General features: G+C 51.5%; 2 protein-coding genes across 17 annotated transcripts in view; one reads left to right on the top strand and one right to left on the bottom strand.

Moving 5' to 3' along the window:
* Positions 1–10,458, top strand: part of PHC2 (polyhomeotic homolog 2) — a 60,018-nt gene extending 49,560 nt beyond the window's left edge. For 4 of the 5 annotated variants that reach the window (XM_083512945.1, XM_083512944.1, XM_083512947.1 and 1 more), the window contains 6 exons: positions 3,674–3,882; positions 4,968–5,103; positions 5,741–5,855; positions 6,528–6,669; positions 7,947–8,238; positions 9,157–10,458. In XM_083512945.1, coding sequence (XP_083369071.1) covers positions 3,674–3,882; positions 4,968–5,103; positions 5,741–5,855; positions 6,528–6,669; positions 7,947–8,238; positions 9,157–9,311 — 1,049 coding nt within the window. In that variant the 3' untranslated portion in view covers positions 9,312–10,458. Of the gene's footprint in view, positions 1–3,673; positions 3,883–4,697; positions 4,854–4,967; positions 5,104–5,740; positions 5,856–6,527; positions 6,670–7,946; positions 8,239–9,156 lie in introns of all 5 variants that reach the window. The other variant, XM_083512943.1, reaches the window with a different exon arrangement.
* A 1,267-nt stretch (positions 10,459–11,725) lies between these two features.
* ZNF362 (zinc finger protein 362) overlaps positions 11,726–15,148 on the bottom strand; it is a 32,150-nt gene continuing 28,727 nt past the window's right edge. For all 12 annotated transcript variants that reach the window (XM_083513108.1, XM_083513110.1, XM_083513115.1 and 9 more), the window contains one exon: positions 11,726–14,641. In XM_083513108.1, the coding sequence (XP_083369234.1) occupies positions 14,525–14,641 (117 nt within the window). In that variant the 3' untranslated portion in view covers positions 11,726–14,524. The remainder of the gene's footprint in view (positions 14,642–15,148) is intronic.

Below are 15,148 nucleotides of genomic sequence, written 5' to 3'. Positions count from 1 at the left end.
AAGCATGCCTTGTGCCGAGTCAGAATACTGGCTCCTGCCAGCCAAATCTCTTACCAGAAGCTAACAAAGCATTCTGGACCTTGGGAAGAACCCCCAAATTAAAATGAGGCCGGTTTGAGTTTTGCCGCTGTGGTACCATTTGACACCCCTGCTCACCCGCCAGCGGCTGGATTGTATGCCGTCAGAAGCGGCTGCGTTTCCCCCTTTGTTGGGTCTCGGCACGGCAACTCCCAGCATGCCTTGCTTTGAATCCTTGGCGCCGTGTGCGAAGCACATCCTCCAGGGTGGTTAATATTTAATGCGGTGCTGGCTGGGCGAACGGACCGCAGTCTAGGAAATCAAGAGAGAGAGAGAGCGCGCACAAATCCCAGAGTCTCTGAGGAGGTGGCATTGAAAGGGGTCTGGAGTGGGAGGTGGAGAAGAAATGGTTTTATCTCTCGGCTGCGCCTCAGCAGCCAAGGATTATGGACCCTCTTCTGTGGGGGTGCTGGCGGGGGGTGGGTGGGGTCGGCAGCTGTGGTGTGCAGAGTGCTTTGGCACTCCAAATGATGTCATCTGGGCAAAGCTGCGACTCTGGTCATCCCCCGAAATCGAAGTTGACACGCAGATTAAAAACAGAGGCCCGGATTCTGCTTCAAGAGAGAGCGAGAAAGAGCATAAAACTGAGCGTTCCTTGTTCATTTTATGGCTCGGTTTCGTGTATTCTGCTCTTGCCCTTCTTGGGAGGGGCAGCAAGTTACGTGGGACAGTTTCCAGCAGCCGTTAGGATCTTTTGAAAAGGAAAAATATATAAAGTGCTGGAGAGGTGGAGCTGGCTTTTGTTCATTGTTCCACCTTCTGTATTTCTCACGTAAAAAGCCTTGGCTTATGGGTGGTTGCGGTTAGGATTCTGGTAGCATATTTGGACATGAAAAAGGAGATGTGGAGAAGATTGGGGTGGGGAAGCAAAGTGATACAGGAGGGGAATAACCACAGGAAAACATTTTTTTTCTTTGGCACAACATGAGGCCAAGAAACTTGATGCGTTGACATAAGGATTCTCAAAACATTCAGGAGTCCAGGATCCGTGTGCTTCCAGTGTGTAAAGTAGCCCTGGGTTGTGTATGTGCTTTGCCAGTTGCCTGTTGGTTGTTTGAGAGAGCCATGCGATTGTGCCGGAGTTTGCAGTTGATAGAATTGTAGGATTGTAGAGTCGGAAGGGACTCCAAGGCTCTTCTAGCCCAGCCCCCTGCAATGATGTGTTGTGCAGGTGCGTTGGCTAGAGGAGTTTGTGGGTTGCTAGTTCTGTCCACACAGTCCCTGGGATTCAGCCGCTTCCTGCCACTTCAAAACTTTAATGTGGCCTTCCCGAGCCTCCTCTCTCTCCCCATACTGTGTTCTGGACTACAACTCCCATCATCCTGTGCTGGCTGAGGCAGATGCGAGTTATAGTCCAAAGCAGGGGTAAGCAAGCTTTTTCAGCGAGGGGCCGGTCCACTGTCCCTCAGACCTTGTGGGGGGCCGGACTAGATTCTGGAAAATAAATAAAAAATGAACGAATTCCTATGCCCCACAAATAACCCAGAGATGCGTTTTAAATAAAAGGACACATTCTACTAATGTAAAAATACACTCATTCCCGGACTGTCTGCGGGCCGGATTTAGAAGGTGCTTGGTCCGGATCCGGCCCCCAGGCCTCAGTTTGTCTACCCATGGTCCAAAGCATCTGGAGGGCTGGGAGTTCAGTTGTGGGGGCAGCGGGCTGCTCTGTACCTTTGACAAGGAGCCCTTCTCAGATGGACTTACCTGCCAAAGAATTTCTCTGTGTTACAGAAGATTCTGGGGCATCAGTGTACACCCAGTTTGTGCAAGGCATCAGCCTGGTCCGGGCCACATTGTCGTTAACTGTGATTCCTGTGTTGCGGAAAGTTGGGTAGATGGCTCCTGGGGTCCCTTCCAATTTGATCATGCTGTCAGTAATAGCATCACGTCTCTGATTTTCATTTCTTCAACAGACCGTGTGTGTGTCGTAAGGGGATCTTGGAAACCCATCCAGATTTACAGACAGCCTAATTTTTTGCTGAAAGGTTATTTAGTTACTGAGGGTTTTTTTGCTGTTTCCTTAGTGGAGGAGGGTGGGATGTTGATCTTTAATTTGGTACAATGTGGCAAAGTGACTTGTACATCCCTCCCCCCCAAAATTCTCAATGCAAAGGTCCAAGGATTCGTAATTAAAAATAAACAAATCACCAATTTTCACCTTTCAAACTTTGCAACTCTTTCTTTCTTGGGTGAGGAGTGATGGGAGCATTTAGGCAACCAGAGTGATACATAAATGGAAACCTTTTAGCTACAAATTAAAACTAGCATAATATCCCAGTTGGATAAAAGGGTCTTCGCCACAAGTGTCTACATGCTGGCTTTCTAAACTTGTTTTAAATGTATTTTTGGGGTGGGGGGTGGGGAAGCAGGTGTTAAAACTTTTAAAAATTATCTTATGTGTAAATTGCCTTGAGATGGTGGTTTAGAAGGCAATTGATAAATTAATTGTAAAACGAGCCTTCCCTCCTAGTATCTGATTGTAGTCAGTCCGGGCTAGACCTCCACCCACTGAATCTTTTCTACAGTCGCAGAATTATTGCATTTTGATGGGGTGCACTTGTAATGTCCAATTCTCAAGCCCCCCACCCCCAGTGCTTAGACTCCAAAGTGGTTTCAGAGTCTGGGAAGGGCTATACCACTTGGCACCTGTTGACAGAATGAGGAAAGCAGAGTGGGCACCTATGCCAGGCAGGGCCCTTGTCTTAGCCCCACCCCGCAGTTGTTAGCAGTTTTGGGGGTATTGGATGAGAGCGTGAATCCCCCACAAACCCCCCACTCCACAAATCTTTTTGCAAATTGCAGAGGAATAATTTTAAAAGGGGCAATAGCATATTTCTCCTCCTATCATAGTTGCTAGGGGATGTATGTGGGCTTTTTGGGGTATATTGTTATATTCTCTGTTGTGTTGCTGTTTTGTCACGTTGTTATGAAATCGCTTTTGCCCTTAGCACCCCCGTTTCCGTTCTCCGCGAGCTGCTTTGAGTGCAGCTCCCCCCCACAGCAAAGCACCAGGAGCATAAAATTGCAACCGCAGCAGCTCTCTGGTGCAGCCCCCTCCAGAATCTGGCGTTCGGGACTGGAGGTGGCAAACTCCCTTGGGATGTATTTGTAGAAGCCTGGGACAGAAAGTCTAGGAATCATGGCCGAGAGTGGATTGTATGTAGCTTGGCCACTCGCCTCCCGCATGCCACACACAAGTCTTTCCCAGGCTCCTGTGCCTATTGGAAAGAAGAGGGCATGGATTTAAAGCCAGGGGTCTGCGAGTGTCAGAGTTGGCGTCCTCTGTGCCAGTTCTTCTGCTCCAAACTGCCTGGCAGACTCTTTCTCTCTCTCTCTCTCTGTGTGTGTGCTCCTCCCTTCCTTCCACAACCCTCTCTGTGTGTGCTCCACGCAGAGGTTGGAAGGGGGGGGGCAGGCGTCCCATGCGGCTTGGAGCAGGAGCAAGTCAGCTGTATGGTAATGGGCAGAGCGGGCGGTTGGGGAGGGCGTCGGAGGGGCAGGGCCGGTGGTCCAGCCTCCTTGGTGCCTCTGCCTTTGTCTCGGCTTGCCTGTCACGCTCGGCTTCCCTCCTCTCTCTCCTTCTCCCATGCAGAGGCCGGCCGGGACAGCCTCCGCCGCACGCCCCCGGACGCCCCCGGCAGCCCCGGCATGACATCGGGGAACAACGGCAGCTCTGCCTCCACCGTCGCCGGCGCCCCTCAGAACGGTGAGAACAAGCCGCCCCAAGCCATTGTGAAGCCGCAGATCCTGACCCACGTCATCGAGGGGTTTGTGATCCAGGAGGGGGCTGAGCCGTTCCCGGTAGGTAGCCAACAAACCTGGCGGGGGGGGTGGGTTGAGTTGGGGGTACGGGGGAGCCCCAGGGCAGTGCATGGGTAGGTGTTGGTGGGCTGCCTTTGTTGTGGGGCTTTGGGAAGGGTGGGCATTGAAATCCCATTGCAAGAAAACTTGAGGGTTGTTCTTGGGCACGTGCAGAAGGCAAAGGGTTTCACCCACCCACACCCTGGCGTTTCAGTTTTCACAAAGGCTGTGGGGGGAGAGTGAACTTGGCTGGGACTGAAGGGGGCAGAGAAACTGGTCGGAGCACGGGGTGGGGGGGTGGGGAGCTGGTTTACAGGGTTGGGGTGATGCAAGGGAGCCCAGGGTACCTCCTCACAATATAAAATCTTACCAAGTCCCAAGCGCATTTCAAGTGCTGTGATGCCACTTGAAGCAGCCGTGGCTTCCCCCAAATAATTAGAGGAGCCGTAGTTTGTTACAGGTGCTGCAAGTTGTAGGGGAGACTCCCTTATCCTCCCTTCCCAGCTACAGATCCCAGAGTTCCCTGGGAAGAGCTATTGATTCTCAAACCACTCCAGGAATTGTAGCTCTGGGAGGGAAATACGGGGTCTTCAAACAATTCTTAACAAACGGCACATCCCAGGATTCTTGGGGGGGGGGGGATTCAAGGTGGCACTGTAGCGCTTTAAATGTGTTGTGTGGAATGTGGCCTCCGAATGCGCTGTTCAAAGATTCCTGCCCAGCCGGGCCAAATCCACCCACCCACAGCCCTGCGCTCCCATTTCTGGCGCTCTTGTTTCCAAGGTGCATATAGCCAAGCGTTTCTCCCGCTGCAGCTGTCAGTCGAGCGTCCGCCCTCCCCTCGTCCTGCGGGGCCAAGGCCACCCGGGTCTCCCTGGAAGAAGAGAAGGGGGAGGGGGCTGCCTTCCAAGCTGCCTTTCGCCGACTCCCTTGTCGAAGCACCTCCCTCGCCCATCTCTCCTTCGCTGGAGGTTTGTAGAACAGAGGTTTGGATGGCCGTCCGGCAGTGGCGATTCCAGGGGGTTGGACTAGATGACGCTCGGGGGGTCCCCTTCCTGCTCGACGTGACTGTGGTTCTTTGCCAGGTGGGGCGCTCTTCGCTGCTGGTGGGGAGCCTCAAGCAGAAGTATGCCCAGGACCTCCTGGCCGAGAAACCCCAGCACCAGGACAACAACACAACCACCACCACCGACTCCGAAATGGAGGACCCCTATCTACAAGGTAGGCCCAGCGGAAAGCCTAGGTAAGCAGAGAGAGAGAGAGAGGGACCTGGAGCATGTGCAGAGTGCCTTTCACTTGCTCCCTCAAGGAGCGTTAGGGATTGATGGGGCAGCTTCCCAGCAGAGAGGTGTTGTATCAAAACGTGCAGAAAAGCAGAACAAATATTTGGCACAACCCTCTTCTGCAAAGGTGGAGAACCTGTGGGTGTTTCTGGGCTCATAAGATCACCAGAAGAGGCTGCTGGATGAGCCTGTTCTCACAGTGGCTGACCAGTTGCCCCAGGGGGAAGCCAGACTGGGAGATTCCCTTGTCTAAAACCCTTGAGAAACGCTGCTGGTCTGTGCAGGCAATAGTTAGCTGGAGGGAGAAAGGGTCTGCAGTTCCTGACGTTCCTGTGATGGGAGCCACATCTGGTGGCCGCAGGTTCCGCAGGTACCTGGCTGGAAAAACAGCAATCGACTGCTGGGGGTTGGGCTAGATGACCCCTGGGGTCCCCATCCGGTCCTGCCATTCTGTGGTTAAGAGGTGCCTGATCCAGCAGGGCTTCTTAAATGTGGGTGCAAGGGTTTGGGGGGCTTTGCTGCCTTTTGTTGCTTTGAGGTGAGGGGTCCTAAAAAACTCTGCTCTCCTTCCCCAGAATCCAAAGACGACGGATCACCCCCGAAGCTGAAATGCGAGCTCTGCGGCCGCCTTGACTTTGCCTACAAGTTCAAGCGGTCAAAGCGGTTCTGCTCCATGGCCTGCGCAAAGAGGTACCTCCCTGGCAGAACCGTCTGCCTGCCCTTCTCCTTGAAGGGGCCGTAGCTCAGGGCAAAGCAGCTGCCTTGCTTGTGGAAGGTCCTGATAGCATCTCCAGGCTGGCAGCTCTAGGAATCTCCCCTGCCTGAAAACCCAGAGAGCCACTGCCAGCCAGAGTAGGCAGTGTTGAGCTAAATGAACCCAGGGTTTGACTCCATTATAAGGCGTATTCCCACGTTCCACAAATTTTGTGCTGGGTAGCAGCGGAGAAGCTTTTATATAGCTGATTACTCTACACACACACTGGGCTGCACTGCTTTTATCGTCTGTATTTTAACATGGTTGCTTTTTATAGTGTTGTGGTGCTGTTTGGGTCTGATTACTTTCTAGAAATTATTAATATTATTAATTGGATTTAAATTCCATCCTATACCCGGAGTTCTCAGAGCTATTCACAGAACAAAATAAAAACATAAAAACCACAAAATATACCATCGAAATAAAAACAACAACCCAATAAAATACCTTGTATATTTTTAAGCTTTTTGTATTTTGCCCAGTGTTGTTTTAATTTGCGAGTTGGTGGGGTGGGAGAAGGAGGGGTAGAAATAAAAACAATCATAATTAATAATACAAGGTTGGAACGTTGGCCACGCACAGGCTTTGACCTTCTCTCTCTCTCGCAGGTACAACGTGGGTTGCACAAAGCGTGTGGGGCTCTTCCACCCAGACCGCAGCAAGCTTCAGAAGCCCAACACGCCTCCACACGGCCGGCGTCGGACCTGCAAGGGCTCCCTTCCCCCTCTCAGCAAAGAGAACAAGAAGCAGGTAAGAGCCTTCTGGAGTTATCCAGGGGCAAGGAACGTTTTTTGCACAGCGGAGGAGAAATTTGGGAGCATCAGGTATCTCTTTGTGTCTCCCTCCAGTGCACCTGCCACAGGCCCAAGAGGAGCATAGTGCATGGTTTTATCTTTCTTCTTCCCCAGAGTCCTCAGTTTCCGACCTCTAAAATGGGCCCAATTGGGGTCCTGTATGGAGGAACTGCCACATTTAATCCCCTCCTCAAAACCCTGTGAAGAAGGTTAGGCTGAGAAAAGGCTGTGGCTAAGTGCGCAAGGCCACACCCGGGAATCTTTATCCATGACCAAGTGAGGATTTGAACCCGGGTCTCATGGGCCACTTTCCCATGTTATCCTCACAGCAAGTGACTGGCTAAGAGGGGAAGCTAAGAGGCAGTGACTGGCCCAATGAGCTTCATGACCAATGAGTAGGGGATTTAAACCTAGTTCTTTCCCAGGTCCGAGTCCTGCACCCTAACCACTACACCACACTGTCCCCCTGGAACATGATAACAAATTGTTTGCTACACATGCTTGGAAGAAGAGTTCTCAGCTGCAGAGTGGACATTTGCTTTCAGGCGGTGCTGGGTTCATTTGTAATGATAATTTCTTAACTAAATTTTAATAATTGAAAGATCTCAAGAGTCAACTTCAGGGGAAAGGTATTATTCGCTGCATGTTAATTTGCCCATAATTTATGCAGAGATCCAAGGGAAAGATTTCCTTGCTGATGTGTGGGAACAGGAATGCCCAGTTCAGTTTCTTCTGAGCTGTCTCAGAAGTTCTTTTCGCACAGTCTGCAAAAAAAAAAAAAAAATTACAAAAGGGAGACGATATTGCTAAAGTGGAGTTAGCGAATGGTTCCTCCCCTTTTTTCTTCATCTAATGTTGCTGATGTTCGTTAATATTATTACTGCATTCGCATTTTGGTAGTTTAATTTCAAAAAGTTTCTCAGTTTTGTTGAATTAAGTAAATAATTCCCGTTGGGTTCTGAATAAACGCACAATGAATCGTTCCTGTTCTGTATTTTATTGTGTGGTTACCTTCCTCTCATAAGCTGTGCAGACTGCTATTCTATGATCTTGTGGAACCAAAGGGGGCAGTGGCTCCAAAGAAATTGAGGAGCCCAGGGAGTTAGCGCAGTAAACATACAGATGTTGTAACTGAGCCCTCCAGACAGCAGCTGCCGGCCAGAGGAGGCAGCACTGGGCCTGATGGGGCAATAGCACAGCCTCCTAAAGTGGGGTGCTCCTCTGTGTTTGCAGGCGCCAGTATCGCTGCCCCCTGGCTCGGGACCCATTTCCGTCTCCGGGTCTCTGCAGCTGGCTCACGCGCAGGAGGACTCCAGCCGCTGCTCGGACAACTCCAGCTATGAAGAGCCCCTCTCGCCCCTCTCGGCCAGCTCCTCCGCCTCCCGCCGGCGCCAGGGCGAGCGCGACATGGAGCTGCCCGATGTGCACGTCCGAGACCTGGTGGGCATTGGGCACCACTTCCTGCCCAGCGAGCCCACCAAGTGGAACGTGGAGGACGTCTACGAGTTCATTCGGTCCTTGCCCGGTAAGGATTGGGGCCTTCCGCCTGCCTGCTTAGGAAGGGAACCTTGGAGCGGTCCAAGTTGGGCAGAAATGAGCCTGCCCCGCGCTCTCCCAATTCTCTGGTCTGGTGGGAAGCCCAATATTTCCCGGTGTTGCTACTTTGAGGAGTTAAGTTTATGGATGGATTTGATTTGGTTACGGAAATATCCCAGGGGTCATTTATCCCTAACTTCCCTGCATTGTGGGAACCACAGCTGAAGCATCCTTGGCAGAGGCCACCCAACTTCGGCTTAGAAATCTCCAACCAAGGAGAGCTCACCAGCTTTTGAGGGTGGCGCTGTTGGTTAAACCACAGAGCCTAGGGCTTGCCGATCAGAAGGTCGGCAGTTTGATTCCCCGCGACGGGGTGAGCTCCCGATGCTCGGTCCCTGCTCCTGCCAACCTAGCAGTTCGAGAGCACGTCAAAGTGCAAGTAGATAAATAGGTACCGCTCCAGCGGGAAGGTAAATGGTGTTTCCATGCGCTGCTCTGGTTCGCCAGAAGCGGCTTAGTCATGCTGGCCACATGACCCGGAAGCTGTACGCCAGCTCCCTCGGCCAATTAAGCAAGATGAGCGCTGCAACCCCAGAGTCGGTCACGACTAGACCTAATGGTCAGGGGTCCCTTTACCTTTATCCCACTGTTGGAACAGCTCTTATGAGAAGTTCTGACCATTTTCTGGTGATGATTGAAAACATAATAAAACATCGAACATGGAAAACTCCTGACAGAGGGCTGTATTTCAGAACTCCTCTAAATGTTGTGTCATTCTTAATCTGCTTGACGTCTGACGAGAGGGCGTTCCGCAGGGAGGGCGCCACTGCTGAGAAGGCCCTCTGCCTGCTTCCCTGTATTCTCACTTTCTCGCAGTGATGGGGCTTTTCCTCTCCCCCTGCCGCAGGTTGCCAGGAGATTGCGGAGGAGTTCCGGGCCCAAGAGATCGACGGCCAGGCCCTGCTTCTCCTGAAGGAGGACCACCTCATGAGCGCCATGAACATCAAACTGGGCCCAGCCCTCAAAATCTACGCCCGCATCTGTATGCTGAAAGACTCCTAGAGGCCTTCAGGCCGGGGCGGGTGGGAGGCCCTGCTGGCAAACGGATGCTTTCTTCCTCGGAGGCTGGGAGGGGCTGGGAACAAAATGGACTCTGCTTTCTTCTGCCTCCCACTCTTCACAATGCAACTCGAGCACAGAGGCAACACCCCCAGCCTCCCTCGACGACGGGAGGGGCACGGAGGGACCCCGACTTGGGTGGGATGTCCGTAAGCTAAAGCCGTTGCGGGGCTGTACATAAATATGTAGCATTAGCTTCCCCCCTGCAGCAATGGAGAGAGTCATGCAACCTTGTTTTTTTAGTGGTGGGGGCAAAGACCCTCTTCCTCACCCTGGAAGCTGCTTCTCCTGCGTCCCAGAGACCCCACCCCCCAGGATCGGACACACCTACTTGAAACCTCAAAAGCCAAACAGGACCATTGCCTTAAATTTTTTTGTAGGCGTGTGTGTGTGTGCGCGCGTGTGTGGTGCCGAGTAGTGCCCTCTCTGTTTTCTCCTCCCTCCCTGCACCCTTCCCTCTTCTGCTATATCTCTTCCCAAGGCACAGCGGGGGAAGCAGCTGCCCTGATAGATCTCCTGATTCCCGTGGGGGATCATGCAGGAGCAGAAGGGATCTCCGTCCAGTCTCGCAGGGGTGTATTGCTCCCCTCACACTTTGGTTTTTTTAAAACAATTTTTTTTTAAAGGGGAGGAGTAAGTAGCCAAGCGCAAGTCGTGCAAACTGGCTGGCTGACATCCAGGACTACTGGGGAGGCCTCTTTTCTGATTTGGGACCAGGTCTGCAGCTGCCTTAAAAATTTAAATAAAAGGCCCTTTTGGCCCCTGCCACAAACACCTCACCCCCCCCCCCATTCTCCCCCTCCCATAATATCAAGGCAGGGCAGGAGGAGCCGGCTCTCTCCCTGGAAGATGGGGCTGGCCTCAGGATTGTCGAGAGTGGGCGGGCTTTTTCCTCGGGTGATCAGGAACTGCGGGGAGTGGGATTGCAGCTGAGCTGCACCCCCCCTGCCCCTTTTGACGGTTTGCGTGTGGTGCCCCCCTTCTTCGTGCTGGCCACTCTCCACAGCCTCTGGGCTGCAAGCAAAAGGACTTTCTACTGTTGCCCCCCCTCCTGTTTTTAATAAACACCTTTTGGAATTAAAAAAAAAAAGATGCCATGTATTTAAAAGGCTTCCTTGCTATGGGGCTGGGTGGCTGGGGGCAGGTCCCGGGACGTTTTAGCTCCCAGGGGTGGAGAACATTCAGCTGGATTCTCCAGATGAATCATAACATCAAAACGACAGAGAAATATGTTTCCTCGCTCTCTCCCAAGACGAGAACTTGCAAGGCGAAAAGAAAGGACTTCTTCATGCAACACGGAGTTCAACGGTGGAACTCACTGCCGCAGGAAGCGGTGATGGCCACCGGCTTGGATGGCTTCAAGAGAAGATTGGAAAATTGCAGTTGGAGGCAGCCGTGCTTCTGAATAGCTGTTGCTGGAAGCCACAGATGGGGAGAGGGCTCTTGTTCACGATCCTGCTTGCAAGTTTGCCCACTGTTGAGAGCGGGATGCTGGCCTGATCCAGTTGGACTCACCTTGTGTTGGCAAGACAGCATCCTCCTCATCTTGGGGCAGCAGTCTCTCTTAAGGAGCACTGGGGGATGTTATGTCTAACTGCCCTCCGGTGCCTGCTCCCTCAGCGTTGGGGAGTCTCATTGGCTTTTAATGCAATTGGGATGAGAGGTGGTCCCTAAACTGCAATCTGAATCTTTTTCCCCTTCATATTTTTCATTTCCATCCCTTTTTCTCTCTGCAAGAAGCTCAAGGTTATGTACATGTTTTTCTGCCCTCACAAACAACCCTGTGAGGTTAGGAGAGGCTGAGATGGGGCGAGTGGTTCAATGTCACCTGTGAGCTTTATGGCAGAGCCAGGAAACTCTGGTTTCCAGGCAGATGCATGGCTGAAATGAATTCTTCCTAGAGCAGTTTTCGGCTTGGTATTCTGACGTTTGCAAAATGCATCCCATGCCCTCACACTTCTCCAGAGTGACTTTCCTTCCATCTGCCACCACCTCTGGCACACACAAGGCTTTTCCTCAGTTGCTCAAGCGTAATTTCTGTCACCTCAAGATGTTGGGAACTTAAGTTCTTAAAAGACGTTTGTTTCAGCAGTGGCTGGCAGGCAGGATGGCTACTTTTTCCACCTTCGGAGTAAGTTCCTGGGATCACATGGGGAGAATTGCCTGTGGGAAATCTTCAAGCAGGACCTGAACGCATCTAGCTGGATTAAGTGGGCTTTCTGTAAATCTTTGGCAAAACCGAAGTACTTCACATTACATGTCTGGTGTCCCAAATGCTCACCAAGTATCCCTGTTCATCTCATTTTTTTATTTAAAAAACCCTTAGTCAGAAGACTGGTACGCTTTCCAATCCAGCCCAAGGTTGCAAAGACGCTTTTATTATCTTTTTTCCACAACAGAGAAATACAAAGCAATTTTTTATTTATTTTTCCTTCTTTCCCCCATTTCATTTCAAAACAATGCAAATGGCGTTTGGCAGCGAGGCAGAAGTTGCCTCCTCTCACCAGTCCCGGATTCCACAATGCAAGACTTTTCTTTGAAGGGAAGGGGTGGGAGGGAGAGACCCTTTAAAAAAACTCTTTTAAAAATTCCTTTTTCAGTTATAAGGTAATGATAATAACTAAGGATCTAGCTAGATGTGGCCTGGGCTTCTTTTTTTTATATAGAAAAAAGTTGTTAACATTATGCATAAGAGTCCTATTTACACAGTTATTAACATGCGGATCAAAAAAAGAGAGGCTACAATATTGAATATCATACAACAATTCAAAACCGACTGAAAAGGGAACAAGGTTTTGTTTTTTTAAAAAAAGGAAAAGATCAAATCAAATACAAACAGTAAAAGAAACAACTGATAAAAAACAAAATTATATATTTTTAAGGCTTAAAAAGTATCTTAAAAAAAGTAGTTCGTTTTTGTTTTTTAACGCAACTGAAGGGTACATAATATAGAGGTGGTTTTTAAGTCTTGTTGTTTGGGGAAGCTTTGTGGCCCATTTACCTTGCACTTTGAGAGTAACTGCCAAGAGAACTTAGTTTGAGGGAGGTGTAGCCCCACCTCAGAAAGCTACTTTCTCTTTTTGTGATGGGCTCCTGGGGCGAGAGCAGTTGGCATCATGCCACAGTCCCTTCACAGCTATCCAAGGAGCCACAGAAGACCTTAAGAGCCAGAGAGGGTGCCATCCTGTTGGCGCTTTGAGCCGTTCTTCTTCACAGCACCCAGGAGGCCATGGCCTCTCCTCAGCCACTGGGGTGGCCACAGAGAGATGACCGGTTGACTCATGGCAGTGGGGGTGGAGAGAGAGCTGGAGCTGAAGCAGTCGGGGACACATGTAGCATCTGGGAAAACTGGAAATGGCCAAAACATAGCAAGTGAAAAAGAAGTCCCATTTGACAGGCTCCCCCCCCCCCCCCAATCAAGGGAAACTGCAATGTTGTCCTCTGCTTCCAATCTTGGGTAGCAAATCTAGTGTAGCAATAAAGCTTTAAAAGGCGTTTTTCCCATTTGACAGGAATTGGAGGAAAACAGCCTTGCAGGAGATGAGTCGCAGAGGATCACACCACACTTTCTGTGTTTCTGCGGTTTGCAGATTTTCTGAACTCCATGGACCCTTCCACTCAATCAATGGGGCTTCCAGAGACTACTTGCTTAGGGGAGGTTTAAAAAACCTCTAATCCCCCTAGATCTTGGTGCAAGGGGATCAAACCCCCTCAAACGACAGCAACTGGAGAAGGATGACAATTCCACCTATTTTGCAAATATGTGCCTGCTATGGCCATGTTCAAATGGAAATTGGAATGAGCAACTTGCTCATGTTTCTTTTCTGGGGCTAGGGATGAACCTGTGCCCCCCACCCACCAATGTTGTGGGCATGACCCAGGAGAACCCTAAGTTCTTCCAGCCCTGCCAACCAGTGCTGGAGACATCCTTGGAGAGGTTGCAAGGTGGTGCCTTGATCGGTCTTGAAGGGTAGGGCAGCCAGGATCAAGAACCACCCCCCACCTGTCTTCTGCCCCAAAACACCCTTGGGGCTTCGCTTCTGCCAGCTGACAGCCCTCTGCAAAGATGGGAGTAATGGACTGGCACATCTTACTGTGGGTGAGCCGAATGGCGGCATTACCCAGGAGCAGGTCAATGCCCACCTTTACTCCCCGCAGAAGAGACCCAGCTCTCCCCTGCTTTTCCATACAAGGAGAGAGCAGGGCTGGAGGCTACTCATACACAAAGATGGCGCTGCAGGTGGGCAAACTTTCACACGGTGCCTCAAGATTAAAGTGATGGGCAGACAAAGCCTTGTGTACTTCTGAATGGGCATAACGCTGCCAGTCTCTTGCCATCTCCCCCCTTACTGCAGTGTGTCTCCTAACCATATTCCGAAGGTGCCCCCCTCATCTGTTTCTAGGACAACCCCCCACTCCCTTCCACCTCCTAACTGAAGGTGTGGCAAACCCCATAGCCTCTGAGCATTGATGTAATCCTTTGCACCAACACTGGTGCAATGGGCCCTGACCGTGTGATGTTGCAGCATCTGAGACTCCTCACCTCCCACTGTGCCCACCCTAGCCAAAGGCCACTCCTGGGGTGCCTGTCCCCCCCACCCCGCAGCAATAACCTCACACTGCCCCATTTTTGGCCAAGGAGGTCCTGTAGCGGCTCCAGAGAAGAGTCCAGAAGGGGGCCGGCTTCCCATTATCTGCATTGCAAATTCCTGGCCCGTTGGGTGACAAATTTCCTATGTGAAATTAAAGTGGAACAGGGATTTTGGAGGGGAGAGAAGTGGGGATCCAAAATGAAAGAAGGGGCCTGTGGCTGGGGCTCTGTTACAGGGAAGGGAGAGGTGTGGACGTCTTCAAAGTGCTCTGGGATTGTCTTTGGCTGCCACCAACTTGGAACGAAAAATATCTTTCCCCTCCCCAGTCTCCCTGGCTGCCAACAGGGCTCCATCCAGTCTCTCTCTCTCTCTCTCTCTCTGTCCTGACTGGTGGCGGATGAGGATCACCCCATGGCAAGAGGGGCGCTGCGGAGCAGGGACCGTGGGTTGTTTGACCGTGATGCCAAGGTGTCCTTGTCTTTTGCTCCCCGCTTCTGGGATTCAAGAGGGGGTGGCTGCACGGGAGCGGGGCCAGGCCAGGGGGTGGAGGCTGCTCCCCGAGATTCAGATGAGCGAGATTCGGACAGGGATACTGGGAGACTCCGTCCTTTGAGGAGAGTGTTGACTCACTAGATGTTCAACCACCGTGTGTTTTGACATGTGCTTCATCAAATAGGTCTCCTGAAGAGGGAGAAAGGGAAGGTCAGTTTCGGGGAAGCAGGAAGCGGCTGCCCCCCCCCCCCGTCTACGGTAACGTAGATTCATTTCAGCATGTCTGGGTCCTCCCTTCACCTCCACCCTGACCTGCTCCCACAGCATGATTTGGGGGAGATTGGGGAGCGGCCTGATCTACAGAGGGGATCTCCTGGCCCGCCACAGTTTCCCACAGGGCAGCTAGGGGAGAAACACCTCCACCCCACAATCACCAAGCAGAAAACTAAATTAAGCTGTGCACCCACACCCACCCCACAATATCTGGACTCAAGTATTGACAACTATGGAACTCGGATGGCTTTCAAAGAGGATTGGACCAATTCAAGGAGGACATAAAGCTATTGATGGCTACTCTTGACGCATTTTCCTCCTCACAACAACTCTGTGAACTGGATTAGGCCTAGAGCGGCCAACTGACCCCCCCCCCAAGGCCACCCCCAGTAGACTTCATGCCCAGTGCGTGAGGGGATTTGA

Source organism: Podarcis liolepis (genome assembly GCF_965112155.1).
Source record: "Podarcis liolepis genome assembly, chromosome: 7".
NCBI lineage: Eukaryota > Metazoa > Chordata > Lepidosauria > Squamata > Lacertidae > Podarcis > Podarcis liolepis.
The sequence above is the reverse complement of the archived record's forward strand: the minus strand, read 5'-3'. Positions and strand labels throughout refer to the sequence as shown.